The sequence below is a fragment of the Sinocyclocheilus grahami genome, unplaced genomic scaffold, assembly GCF_001515645.1.
Source record: "Sinocyclocheilus grahami isolate Dianchi unplaced genomic scaffold, SAMN03320097.WGS_v1.1 scaffold523.1, whole genome shotgun sequence".
Lineage (NCBI taxonomy): Eukaryota > Metazoa > Chordata > Actinopteri > Cypriniformes > Cyprinidae > Sinocyclocheilus > Sinocyclocheilus grahami.
This window is the reverse complement of record NW_015505702.1, coordinates 742,297-756,535: the sequence shown is the minus strand read 5'-3', so window position 1 is coordinate 756,535 and position 14,239 is coordinate 742,297. Positions and strand designations below refer to the sequence as shown.

The following is a 14,239-nucleotide window of genomic DNA, read 5'->3' as shown; positions in this document are numbered from 1 at the left end:
AGCCTGCATAACAGTATACAATTTCAAAGACAAAATACACGATGACAATAATATACCCAATGACCTGAAGGATCATGTGTGTTCATTCAAAGAAAGGTTTTCCTATTAATTAATTAGCAAAGAAAAGTCCTTCCCTTGTGGATTTTCCCTATGGGCAAGGAAGCGATTTTCTTCACCTAAATTCCAGGAGGTCGTAAATGTATCGGGTGTCAGGGTTACCATGGAACCAGGGGCCTGTTTGGCTTCCTGGGGTGTTACAGAGTATTTGTTAAATCTAGCTAACAAAATATATATTGTGTGTTTGAGTGGTCCAGACGCTACATCAAATTCTTTTTATTTTTATAAAGACCTGGCTTCTCACTGTAAGTGAGTGAGTGAGATACTTCACACTTTATGTGATGCCATGATAATTATTCACTCTCACCTCTAAATTGAAAGGAAAGTGCTCTGTCAAACTAGACAACAGCTCTTAAAATAATTGAATGCATACTGATCCGTGTTAAACAATTATGAGGGAAAACAAACAAAAATGTTTAAGTCTTTAACATCTAATATTTCTTCTTTTTTTTTTTACTATTGCTGTATGGAATTTAGTTAATAATAATAATAATAACTGCCAACATAACCTCATAAAAATCTTTAAAAAATCAATATATTTTGGATTTGGTAAGAAATATATTTACATGGCATGTTCAACTCATATAATTGTATGATTTGGTTTAATTCATATGTAAATAAGTGACCAAGACATTGCCTACTTACCTGACATATAACTAAGATATCACACTTTTAATAGTAAGAGGGACAGAGACAGAGAGGTAAAAAAACCACACATTTTTATGATACAATATGTAGGGAATAATAATCTTGTTTATAGTCTGCAGTGACATGATATCTGCCTCAGGGGAACGGAGCTACATCAATTTTTCATAAACTGAGGAAAACTGCACATGACTCCCTCCAAGAGCTGCCAAAACTGAAATAACAGCTTTTGAAAATCTCTCTCTCTCTTTCTTCTGCAGACACTGGACGACCTTTATGATCTTTTTCACATACGTTTGGTGAGATGCTAATGAAGCTAATCTTTTTGCATGGCAAAATTATCTACAGTAGTATCAAACTTCATAAAAAAATGTCTTGATGTACTGTCATGATGCTTTGACAGACCAAAATGTCTGCATGTAAAATTCTCTTCAAAAGTGACATGTCTGATTTACGCTGATTTCATATTTCATCATAATTCAAAATAAATAAAAAGAAGAAAATAATTTTTCCTATTAGCACCTGACAAAATCAGTCTAGTAAATCTAGCTTTGATTGTTTTTACAGCATTGATACATACCTAAACACTGAGAGGCTAAGGCCAGTACTTACCCCAGGGGTTAAACAGCCGTGACCTTCTGCAGTGGTATGCGATTTTTTGCTCACAGTGTTCTGACAGAGACACCAGGGCCTTCAGCTGTTCAGATGAGGCGCTATAATTAAACCATCCGACATATGGCTTCTGCGGTGTAGAGCCTCGTACTCTGACTGCATTCGAGCTGTTGTGACGAACCTCTGTCCACACTTTGTTCCCTGAAACATTTGATACTCAGCATTATTCCAACATTCCAGGACAAGTAAAAGGCACAAAACAAGTGAGTGTCTTTTTACCATTTAAGAAATGGGAGATAGAATGTCTTTCCAACAAATGTAGGATTATAAATAATAAAATAAAATAAAATGAAATAAACAAGGAGTTACATACCAAAACATAAATTTTCATTGAGCAAGAAAATTAGATGACAGTGCCGTGCCCTGGCCTGCCCCAGAGAATGCTGCCATCCAAGGTGACTGTCTATCTTATCTATGCAAAGATGTATTTATTTTATAATCAGCTTTTGAAATGAACTTTTTCCCCCTAATAAATTAAGTTACTGGCCATTCAGAACTTCTACTACCCAAAACAAAAATAACAGAAATGAACCAGATTCACTGCTTATTCAAAATCACGCTTTAGATTTAAATATATTTATTATTAAATCGGATACTAATCATTAAATGGCTTTCAGTTTTACAACAGTCAATCATTCTTTGTGGAAACCATAAAAATAAAATAGAAATAAAAACAAAATTACTGCATGGTGACTTCTCTTATAAAACCATGTTTGTTGTAATTCCCAAATATAGCTCACTCCAAAATTAATGTTTAATGGCAAACACATTGAAGATTAGCAGACAGGCTGTCAATTGATAAAGGGATCAGCTGTTTCCCCACAAAAGTCAGCGTACTGAATTCAGCATATTGAAGTCTATCCTCCACTGACTGATATGCATCCAAATCGGACACGGGAGGATGCGTCAATCTGTACTCGCATTCTCAAGTTCAAGGCGGCAGTCAAAAACAGTGAATCTAATCACTAGTATGCAGGCAAAAGTTCAATTCAAGAATGAACAAAGTGGTATCACTGAGTCTGAAAACAGTGCAAATGGAAAAAGAAAAAGCGATCTATATATTACTATATGAAGCATTCACTTTATTCAAGCTACAATAATGAAAAAAAATATATATACAAAATCTTCCAGCTTAGGGTGAAGTCAGTACCTTCAAATATTTGTCCCAAATTGTTGTTAATGTAATTTATTTTAAAACTATGTAAATGGCGTAGCAGGATTTTGAACAGCCCCTGAAGTCATATATAGCTGGGCATCTCCGACAGATGCTGAGTGATGCAGTGTATGTACATTCATAGAAAACAATGTATTTGCATTTTAAAAATGTAATGCTTATCGTCCAGTGTGTGATCCTCCTTACACATTGTTTAGTTAATGTTGGAGGCTCCTGATTGGAGGGCATAATCTATGAATCATGACCCGCCAAATTGGCTAGTAAATTGATGTGTTACCTATTCGGAAGGTGTTAATTTCAGACCCTGTTAATAATGACTTTTAAACTGAGTAAAACACACGAGAAAGATATATCAGTTTGGTCAAATCTAGCATTTGAGCTGGGGGTAGAAAGAAATAACTGACCTGTAATATTACAGTAGACCTGAATAGGATCAAGAGGGCCACTTCCATCAGGATCTATAGAGAAATATCCAGAAGTGCTTCCTGCAAGCCTGTAGTGTTCACATGACGCTTCATAGACGGCTAAAAAATACAAACAGGGAATACAAGATTTCATCAAAGCACCTGAAACATTTCACAAAGATCAAGGCTACTGTTTAGATCTTCTGTACGAAACAGTGCTGTCTAGATGTCTGTACTTTTAACAAACATTATGTAAAGATGATTCCTGTTAAAAACACATTGAGCAAAAAACACAGATCTGTATTTCATAATACATACAATGTATGTCATGTTAGTTTTTGTATTGTGTGCGTGTTTTCAGAGCGTAAACTCCGTAAATTCTCCGTAAATGAAAAACTTCGTAAATTCAAAAAACCCTAAGGGAACTTAGACAGTGAAATAATGTAAATTACTATTTAGTTTAAAAAGTCTAAAACTTAGGTGCTGCAAATATAACCTTCCCTTGTGTGTACGCCTGACATAATAAATATACAGAAAGTGTGTTTGAAATGTAGGAATCCATTGCGCAGACCTACAGTTATGGCATGTAGCTCCACTGTATCCTGTACCAGTGCAATCACAGGAGAAAGAAGACCATGTCTGGGAACACCGGCTGCCATGCTCACAAAAATTATACAGACACCTGTCACATAAAAAGAGATACACAAACATTTAGTTCAAATATACAGTAAAAAAAATTTGAACAATTTAATTGTGACCAAGAATTACAAAGTAATTTGAAACAGAATATAAGCAGTCAGCATCAGGCTTATTTTGAATTAAAGTCCTCAGATGACAGAGAACCGACAACATGTCCATCTCAAGTCAAAATCAATTTTCGGAGACTGAACGAGTATATCAGCATACAATTAAGTTGTCTGTTGCTGGCATTGAAATAGACCGTAATGTGGCTGTAATAAAACAGTCTGTTAAATCAAGAGAATCGTTGGGCTTTTGACAGAATATTTTATATCAAGTGCAGCTGGATCTAATTTAGAAATGGTCAAATGAATATGTGAATTTGTGTGAGAGGAATATCAGAGACAGGGTTGATGTGACTGTCAATTGCCTGCAGAAAATTAATTTTCTTTTCAAGAATTAAAAAAAAAAAAAGCCATGATGGTTCATGATCTGTAACAAAGGGAACCTTTTTACAAATGAAAGAACAAAATAATCTAAAGCTAAAAGCTTACGCAATAGAGGCATTTAGTGTAGTACTGGATAACAAGAAATGTAATCTTAACCCTGTATAGAATACTGAAGAAATAATGTACATGAATATTAATATACAAAACGTTTAGGATTTAGGATGATTCAGCAAATTTCAGCTCATTTCATCCATCTGTTTTCCTCAATAAGAGTGCTAGATGAGCTTTTGATTTTTTCAGTGTAGGAAAGTCTTTAATGCGATGCCTGTAAAATAATACACAGACATACAAAAAAATTGATATGCTTGCTGGGGACGTGTTGATTAATAACGCTTTAATTTGTCTGCTTAACCTTCACAATTACCAGCCTTTTAGGCATGCATATATTATTTCACAGAGCTCAGTTTGCACGCCTGGTCCCTGAAGAGCCCACTTTACGAGGCCTTCACGTACAATACAGCCATTCAAACAGCCATTAACCACTACAGGGAGAGTCAACTGCAGGCTGGATACAGTTTCAGGTGATGATTTCATTACCTCTGTGCTATTTCTAGTCATGCTTGAAAAAAGGTTTTGCTGGACCATAAAATTATGCCAACCAATGTGCAGAACTGCTCTGCAGCAATAAACCGCCCTTAGTGATCGAGGTTTCTGGTAAAGGGACATTGTCTAAAGTAAAAGTCAATGACCAGAAAATTTGTTGTAAGGTTTGTAATGTGAAAAAAACAGGACACACTGTGTGTGTGTTTTCAATGAATGATGGACGACCGATCTCCATTGGTGATTTTAACTGGTCTAATATAAGTCCCATTAAATCATATAACAGTCACTTTAATATTTCAGTAACATTAAACATTTAGAAGAGCATTAATATTATTAGCAATATAAAGCCATAACTGTAATATAGTGACATCAATTAATGGAGAACTAACACATATGTCAAAATTGAAGGGAATAAAAACATAATCGTGACATGAGAATGAATAATCTTATTATCAAGAAGACACATGCAGCAATATTAAGGTTATTTTGGGGTTTTCAAACTGACGCCAATAAGGACCCCCAAACATGATGATACCCTTGTAAAATAAAAAGGCTATGTTCATACACTACTGTTCAAAAGTTCTGGGTAAGCGGTTTTTTTTTCAGCAAGGATGCACTAAATTACTCAAAATTATCAGTAAAGGCTTTGCAAAAAATCCTGAAGAAAATGTATCATGGTTTCCACAAACAAATTAAGCAGCACAACTGTTTTCAACAGTGACAACAATTAGAAATGTTTCTTGAGTACCAGACTGAAGTAATGGTTGCTGAAAATTCAGTTTTGCCATCACATGAAATAAACTACATTTAAAATATATTAAAACCTCATATTTTAAATTGCAATCATATTTCACAATATTATTGGTTTTATTGTATTTTTGATCAAATAAATGCAGCCTTGTTGAATCTTACCAACCCCAAATTTTGAACGGTAATGTATGCTCATGTATAAAATTGATTACTATTTATACTGTGTGAAAAAATAGTAAGTTATAACTTAATATTTACTAAAAAAAAAAAACCTTTGATAGGCTCCAAAATTCTAGCAACAAGCTGTTTAGAGAATGGATGGATGGAAATATATTTAATTGATTTTTACTTTTTTACGGACTTTTTCACTTTTTGATCTTATTAAATAGACAGCATATCTGTTAACTCTAATAACTGATGTCAATAGAATAAAATAATTAAAATTACCCCATTGTTAAAAATAATTATAAAAACTCCTGTAATAAACTACACATTACTATCTAAGACAATACACTCAGGTATTAGGTAGGGGGAGGGAGGAAACTTCTTTATAAAAATATACAAATATAATACTTTGATACTATTTATAATTGACACAGAACTATAATATTGTTACTTTTAGTTAGTCATTCCTCAACACTGTTTTTATGTGATAGCCAAACTATTTCTGATAAGCTCTTATAGCTCATTTGGAGAAACCTCACTTGAAATGGTTTCCCATGTGTCACCACCTTCAGACAAAATAAGGACTACATCATTAAAATAAAGAAATGGATGTCTTCCACTGAGGCTTCATTAAGTTTGAAAATGTAAGAGCTAGACAAAAAAACAAATTTGTCTCCATGGAGAAGCTCTCTTTGACAATATCCAAAACCCAAAAGAGGGCAAAACATTCCAGGGGTCAGCTATTTTGGCACTTGATTATCAGAGACGCAGTCTGAGGCTGTGTACAGAGAGAACAGAGACGGAGGAAAGGTTCAGTCTAGCAGCCGGGAGCATTCGCCCTCTGGCAGGCTCACAAAAACTGTCACATAGCTCACAGCGGAGGCCCTCAGACTATGACAGCTGCTCATGAATGATTTAGACTTGCCACTGATGGAGGGGTCTTGTCATGTTCATACAAGTTCACTATTAATAAAATCCTGCTGTACAGAGAAGCCAGTGGGACATGTCCCTGCCGTCAAATAAAACACATTGAGAGACTGAATAAAAGCCAGTACGGGGAGCCGGTTAAAGTAGAGCAATTTGGGTGCTTCTGAATAGTGCAAAATATACTAAAGGTGAGAATATTTTTCCCAGGATAGAACTGAATTATGTCTGAATTAAAGGATAGTTTCAGGCTTGTTTCTGAATTTTAATTAAATTTGACCTGAGATAGCAAACAGTATAGAACTGAATGTAAGGAAGTAGAATTAAAATTAACTCAAATTCAAAGACATGCATATATGAATTTTAAAAACCATCTACAGAAATTTGTATTTTTAATTTATATATTTCATTAAATGTATTCAATTATGCAATTCAGTAAATGACTTATCCTTTCAGAACAATTCAAGTTCTGTTGTGTGTTGTGAGCGTTTCATTTTTGGGTGAACTATTCCTTTAATCAGCAATCTGATTTTAATAATAACTTAGGTTTAAGTTATTAAATAAGATTTTCTATAGAATCTTTTAGAATAATTATGATGAATATTGTAGGAAACACTACAGTTCAGAAGTTTGGGGTCAATAACATTTTTTAAAGAATTGAATGCCTTTATTCAGCAAGGACACATAAAACAGATTAAAAGTGACAAAAATGTAAATACATAAAATATATTATACATTATTTGAACTTCTACTTCAAACAAATTATGTTCTTTGAACTTTCTATTCTTTAAAGAATTCATTAAAGAATTCAACCAAAAATAATTGATTATTAACACTGATAATTTACTATCGATGCATTTTAAAATACTTTGTTAAAATAGAAATGTATTTTAAAAGTTATTTTAGTATTCATAGTATTACTCTTTTACTGTATTTTTGATCAAATGAATGCAGCCTTGGTGAGCATAAGAGACTTCTTTCAAAATGATCAAAAAAATCAAACAAACTTTTGAACAATAGTGTGCATCCTCTTAGTCTCCAACAGATGTATAACTGAAGATATCATTACCCATCGTTGGTCACAAACCATCATTCACCCTCTGACCTGTCAATCAAAAATGCCACATACTGTTTTAATATATATTTATGAACATTAAATGCCTTTTAGTGCAACATACAGAATGATATGGTCATATATAAACCATATTACGATGTCAAACAAACCACACACATACTGTAAAGCCATCCAAGACAACAATCTGGGCCTTCAGCCTTCAGACCTGTATGTGATTTAGAGAGTTTGTTTTATTGTGTTTTTGTCATATTTTTACTATTATCGATGGATAGGATTATATGAGTGATGGTGTGAATTCTCCTTTGTGTAAAATATTTTATGGTAAGATTTGAGGATATGGCCTTCTATTATGTATTACTGATCTGTTGTTATGTGATGTGACTCAATAAAGATCATTTTGTATGGTGCTCATGTCTCTGGTCCATACTAGAGCGCCTTAATCTAGTTTCAATTATTCTCCGAAGTCAGGTTTAATTTCAATTGAGCAATTATTGTATTTATTGTAGTAGTTCTTCTTAGCCTGGCCTCAATAGCATTTAAAGAACAAAGTGTAATTCTGAAATTATACCCACCTTACTGAAAAAAAACTGCCTTTCTGGTCTTAGCTGGTTTAAACTGGTCTCCCAGCCTGGCCAAGCTGTTTTTTTTAAGCTTGTTTATAGAAGCCAAAACCCCTCTTAAACCATCCAACAGACCAGCCAGAGCCATGGGGGTGTGTTTTCTGTACAACAATGTAACTCGCTGGTTAACTACCATAGTATAATGCAATGTTGGAGAAATTACCTAGCTTGTCATGACTGTTTCCCAAAATTGTAGGAATTTTATAGCATGAGCACGGTCTATTTAAGTTTATGTCATACTAACAAAAAAACTATACATCTTACCACTGGTTAAGAGATGAACTTCAACCACACAACTTTGCAAATGTTCTTTGGAACTATACACTGAATCATTGAACTTGCTTATGTTTCTTATGATGGGACCATAGTTGGTTAAAAATGCTTTTAGGAAACGCTCTGCAGCCTGGGAAACCAACTAAGACCAGCAAACAAACCTAGACTGGTTTAACATGCTTTTTCAGCAGGGTTTGTCCACCAAGCACCCCCAATTCAACTATCTGAACTGTATATTTGAGATAACTGGCATTTAAAGTCAAGCTACTGAAGAGCAGAAAGGGTCTCCTCACCAGCGGACACTTCTGACATCTTCAGTGCTGATGTCTGGTGTGTGAGATGGAGGCGCCCACTGCTGATCTGCAAAATCAGGTAACGGGGCTCCTGACCAGAGATTAGTGGACTGGACAGCAGCAGGCCATCAGGGTTCCATGTGCGAAATTGCAGGCGCACTGAAAGGTCCTCCAGGATCAGTGCAGGTGCTGGCAGCAACAGAAAGCTGCTGCTGGAACTCTGAAATGTGGCGGCCACCAGCTGTGGTTCCGAGCAGGAAAAGGTCACGTTGCCCTGTGAGAGAAGGGAGAACGCCAAAGCATTGGTTTACATGCAAGCAGGGGATGACCAAATGGCAATCACAATAACAATAAAGAAATGCAAATCTCATTTAAAAAAATTGGTTTAAAACATGCTACATTCTTAAAAACTCACTACTTCTACTTAGAATTTGTATTTGATGATTTCAAAAATGTATTCAATTTTTTTAAAGTTTCATTTAGTCTTTTTGTGTAATTATCATGTAAAATGTAATAAAAGTTTTCTTTTCATCTTGAATATATGTTAGTGTATATCATATATAATTCCTTGTTTTATGTTTCACTGTTCATTTCACTGCAGTTTCACTGTGCATATATTCATAAGCAGCAAAGCAAGTTTTCTTAAAATATTTAAATTGTTGTAATTATGCACTTTAAAAATATATTACAAAGAATTTTAATACAGATATTAGAACATGCTCATCATAGAAAAGATTTATTCAAGTCATTGTTTATATGAACTGCAGTTGAAAACCTTCCTAAAAATAAGAGTTGTCATTGCTGAAATGTGAAAAATTAGATGCAACTGAGAAAGCTGGTAGCACAAGAAATTATGTCAAAGAAAAAAAAAGAGGAAAAGAGGAAACAAGCTGAAGGGTCACAAGAGAACTGGAGAGGCTGAGAGCCAGACAGGCTAAACCCACAAAGGCAGCAGGCGGTCTGGATAAATGTCACCAGCGCAGCTCCACGGAGAGCAACAGAAGCACAGAGAGCACATCTGCAGGACAGAAGCTCACGTAGGCATGAAAAGGTTACTGCAGTGTGAGGTGAACACCTCATTGATCCCTGTGCCACAGGGCTATACAGACACCAGACTGCTGAACTGAAGCCTCAGCAGACCTTCTCCAACCTGACAGCCCTAAGCTGTGTAACGTGAGCGCATTTTTGTATTTTACAGAGCTAGACAGAATGCCAGTCATCCCTCCTCTGAAGTGGAAATATACAGGAATGTGATGTGATAATTTCTAACAAGCAGCTGTTTTGCAGGAAGAGAGAATTCAAATGTGATTGAAAAACATGATTTGTGAAATTGCTGAGAAAAGAAATTGAAAAAAGCTAACGTGTGAAACTCGGCTCAGTTTGCGCACACCTTTAAAGATTCCTGCTGATACCGAAGTGGCAGAAGTAATATGTTTGGACATGTTATAATACATACAGCACAACTGAAGCATTACATTTGAGTGAGAGGATCACAGCATCACAAGTTCAGAACCCATTTCTCATAATAAACCAAATGCTTACCACACTGTATATCTGCGGTTTTCTCCGTTTCGCCAAGTCGATGACGTTCACTCCATTGTAGTAGAGGTTCTCCATGCAGCCATGAAAGTTACGTCGAATGAAGGTTCCTGGTTTACCTGGCAGTGGGATCCCACCAAAGCTTAGCTGATTTAGAGAATGAATAAAACACATATCCTGTCTCAAAACATATATAATCATGAATAAAATATCAAATGTGCTCGCTTTCTATTTCTATCCAGTATTACAATATATTCTAAATTGGATGGAAGGATAAATTACATACAGCACAACTGAAGCATTACATTTGAGTGAGAGGATCACAGCATCACAAGTTCAGAACCCATTTCTCATAATAAACCAAATGCTTACCACACTGTATATCTGAGGTTTTCTCCGTTTCGCCAAGTCGATGACGTTCACTCCATTGTAGTAGAGGTTCTCCATGCAGCCATGAAAGTTACGTCGAATGAAGGTTCCTGGTTTACCTGGCAGTGGGATCCCACCAAAGCTTAGCTGATTTAGAGAATGAATAAAACACATATCCCGTCTCAAAACATATATAATCATGAATAAAATATCAAATGTGCTCGCTTTCTATTTCTATCCAGTATTACAATATATTCTAAATTGGATGGAAGGATAAATGCCACTACATATATGTATATACAAATTTCTATTTAAAATTATCTTTATAAATAGAAATTGTATATATTCCTCATAGGCTCCCATAAAATGAAACACTGCTTCTGAACATTGTCTTGAGACTGGCTTAGCACACCGTTGTGGTAAACAAAATGCCTGAAGTCTTTGGTATTTCGGGCTGTCTTGCATGATTTGTTTCAGGTCATGCCACAATATTTCAGTGGGTTTAAGGTCAGGACTTGACTTGGCTTTTCCAAATATGAAATTTCTTCAAACTCCATTTAGTTGCAGATTCTATGAAGGATCATTGTTATGCTGTCCGAGCTTCTTTCTGTTAAGCTCCATCTCACGTATGGAGAATCTGACATGGTTGTATAAAATGTATGGATACATTCCAGAAGTTACTCTGCTGTGCTGCTCAGCTGCAGGGCAGTTTCAAACTATTTTGAATGTTTTTCTTTCTTGGAACATTTTTTTTTGTTGGCAAAAATCTTCTAGTTCTTTCTACACTGCACATCTGTCCACAATACTTTCTTTAAAAAGACACTGGGAACATCCAGTCCAGTCATGTGCCTTTATACAGAAGGCACTAGTGAGTTTCCATTCAAAAACAGTAGGATCACAGGGGCTTACATTTCAAAATAAATATATAAATGAACAAGACGATTATGTAATTAGGAAGCATGACAAGGCAACTGGAGAGTCCTTGCTGCTGTGGGAAATAAAGGTCAGTCTGTGGCCAGGCGGTCATCGTCTCAGTGGCAGCCAAGCTATGTCATGCCATTCCGGGATCTGGAGGAGACCTTGTGCAACTCATACATAGAACAGTGGTGTCTCTCATAGGTGAGGTGAACTGATGCCTTTATAGTGCTATTTACTTCAGGTGCACCTCATCAGCTGCGCTACAGTTAGCCTTCGACTTCTATTGTAAGTCTGGCTCTGGGACAGCCACTGGAGAGCTGGGGAAACGAGGGGAGGCAGATACTCCATCACAGTGGATTTATGAACTCAAAATTTCCCCTCAATGATCAATAATGTATTTTCTTGTGGTTTTGAAATCTAGTGCCTCATGGGTCTTTAAAAATCCTTTTCCTAGGCTCCCTGAAAACTAAAACTGTGTGATGAAGAGAATACTGTAATACTGTACATATAATCTTTTTGTCTGTGCTAGTTATATTATTACCTCAAACACCTGATTTTCATCTGTTGGTTGGAGCATCTTATCTTTTTTTTGCCCTCTTCAAAAGGCTTATTATCCAATTAGTTCAATCACTTATTGAATTATTTGTTCAATTAATTAATTATGATTTTATATATTATATATTATTATATTATATTAAATTTATATCAGCATGTTTGGTATACAAAAACATTCAAATTTTTGGGGTACATTTAAAACAAAAAAGAAATTAATTTTATTCAGCAAGGATGTATTACATTTATCAAAGTGACAGAATTCTTTTGTAACATTATAAATGTCTTTACCATTTCAAATGAATGCAGTTCTTTTCTTTATGTTTTATTTTTATCCTGAAAAAAATATAATGGATTCCACAAAAATATTAAGCAGTACAACTGTTTTAAACATTGTTAGTAATAAAAAAAGTAAAAGAAAAAAGAAATCATTAAATCAGCATATCAGAATGATTTCTGAAGGATCATGACACACTTAAGATTTTATTTTATTTTATTATTTTATTTCAAGGACTACAGACCATTTAAAAGGCCAACTTTTGCACACAGCTGCATACAACTGTATCTCCATCAGACAAATTCCACATATGTAGAGTCTGCCACCTCAAAGACTTGTCATTTCAAAAAACAGGAAATTACAGGGTCCCAGAGACCAACCTCATAGTCGACCTCTAGAGAGTCTCCATCACCCTTGGTCCTGAAGTGCTGAGTGTGTCTGTCCAAAGTGAAGTTGACCTGCTTGTTAAAGCGTTCGATCAGAACGGAGTGCCAGTGCAGATCATCCAGGAGACTTCCTAGAGTGACCACCATACGAGCACTGCTGGATCTCACCCTGCTGTCATCTGCCAGTTAGAAGAGGTATCTCATGAGTCATATGCTACTAACACGACATATATTCATTAGCATATGTATTAATATTTTACTTAATAATGCATTCTTATGAATTTTATCAATAGTCTGTCTCCACTCCAAAGTAGCTATGGTTAAATATTGAATACTTCAAACCTTTGAAGTTGCTAACTTCCCTCAGTACTGTAACTCACCCAGGTTCAGATGCAAAGCCAGTCTGCCACGATGAAGCTCCAGAGTGATATAATCTCCTCGCTGGCCTTCCCCATGCAGTAAAACACCTTCTGCCTGTCGACTCTTAAATCGCAATGATATAACATCTTTCACTGTGCTCATAGACTTCTGGTTGAATCGGTAGAGCAAAGAGCTTCTGCCATCAAAATCAGTCACATACGATCCTATAAACACATGAGATTTTGTATGAAACTCCTACTGAAGATATTCTCATTTCACTCAAAATTTAAATAACAAATAAAATAATACTACACAGAAGAACAGAGTAATTGGAGAGTCATTTCACATTTAATGTTTTTACAATAATAAAAATCATGATGAAACTAGAAAATGAGATTGACTAAACTGCTAAAGCTGTGATTTGCAGATTTGCAGATGCCTTGAATTTGTTGCTAGGAACATTTTAGGAAACAACATATTTACAAACTGACAATACAAATTCACAATCAAGTATAACAGCAAAAAGTAATTTATGTAACCCAAGGCTAGAATACACTACACAAATTTTAAAATATGAAAAACTTTTAAAACACTAGCCATCATACATTAGCTGATTTTGTAAAGTTAAAAAGAAAAACTGGACAAACATACACAAAATGAATGAGGATCACACACTACTAGAATTTCATGCCATTTGAATACAACAAACTCATGCAGAAACGTGCCTCGTTGCTAGGAGATGCTGACAAATAAGAACAATGTGTTTTTTTTTTATTGGCTCAACATATTAAACATCAGAATCAGAATCAGAATCAGAATGAGCTTTATTGCCAGGTATGTTTACACGTACGATGAATAAGACTGCACCAGACAGCCAACTGCTCGACCTCCTGTCTGTAAGCAGACTCATCACCGACTCAACATGTCTGATAAACTGGATAGAATCATAGCCTAATGCAAAAAAAAATCTGTGCCCATCATACACTACGCAGTTTT

The 14,239-nt window shown here is 35.3% G+C and overlaps 1 protein-coding gene across 1 annotated transcript in view; it reads right to left on the bottom strand.

The window, feature by feature from the left end:
• The window catches only part of cntnap5a (contactin associated protein family member 5a), a 77,222-nt gene that overhangs the window by 25,514 nt on the left and 37,469 nt on the right, over nucleotides 1–14,239 (bottom strand). The window contains exons 5-12 of the mRNA XM_016237701.1: nucleotides 13,264–13,467; nucleotides 12,878–13,062; nucleotides 10,754–10,897; nucleotides 8,843–9,116; nucleotides 7,669–7,686; nucleotides 3,588–3,704; nucleotides 3,013–3,132; nucleotides 1,375–1,575 (exon numbers count right to left, since the gene is read on the bottom strand). Of these exons, the coding sequence (XP_016093187.1) occupies nucleotides 1,375–1,575; nucleotides 3,013–3,132; nucleotides 3,588–3,704; nucleotides 7,669–7,686; nucleotides 8,843–9,116; nucleotides 10,754–10,897; nucleotides 12,878–13,062; nucleotides 13,264–13,467 (1,263 nt within the window). The remainder of the gene's footprint in view (nucleotides 1–1,374; nucleotides 1,576–3,012; nucleotides 3,133–3,587; nucleotides 3,705–7,668; nucleotides 7,687–8,842; nucleotides 9,117–10,753; nucleotides 10,898–12,877; nucleotides 13,063–13,263; nucleotides 13,468–14,239) is intronic.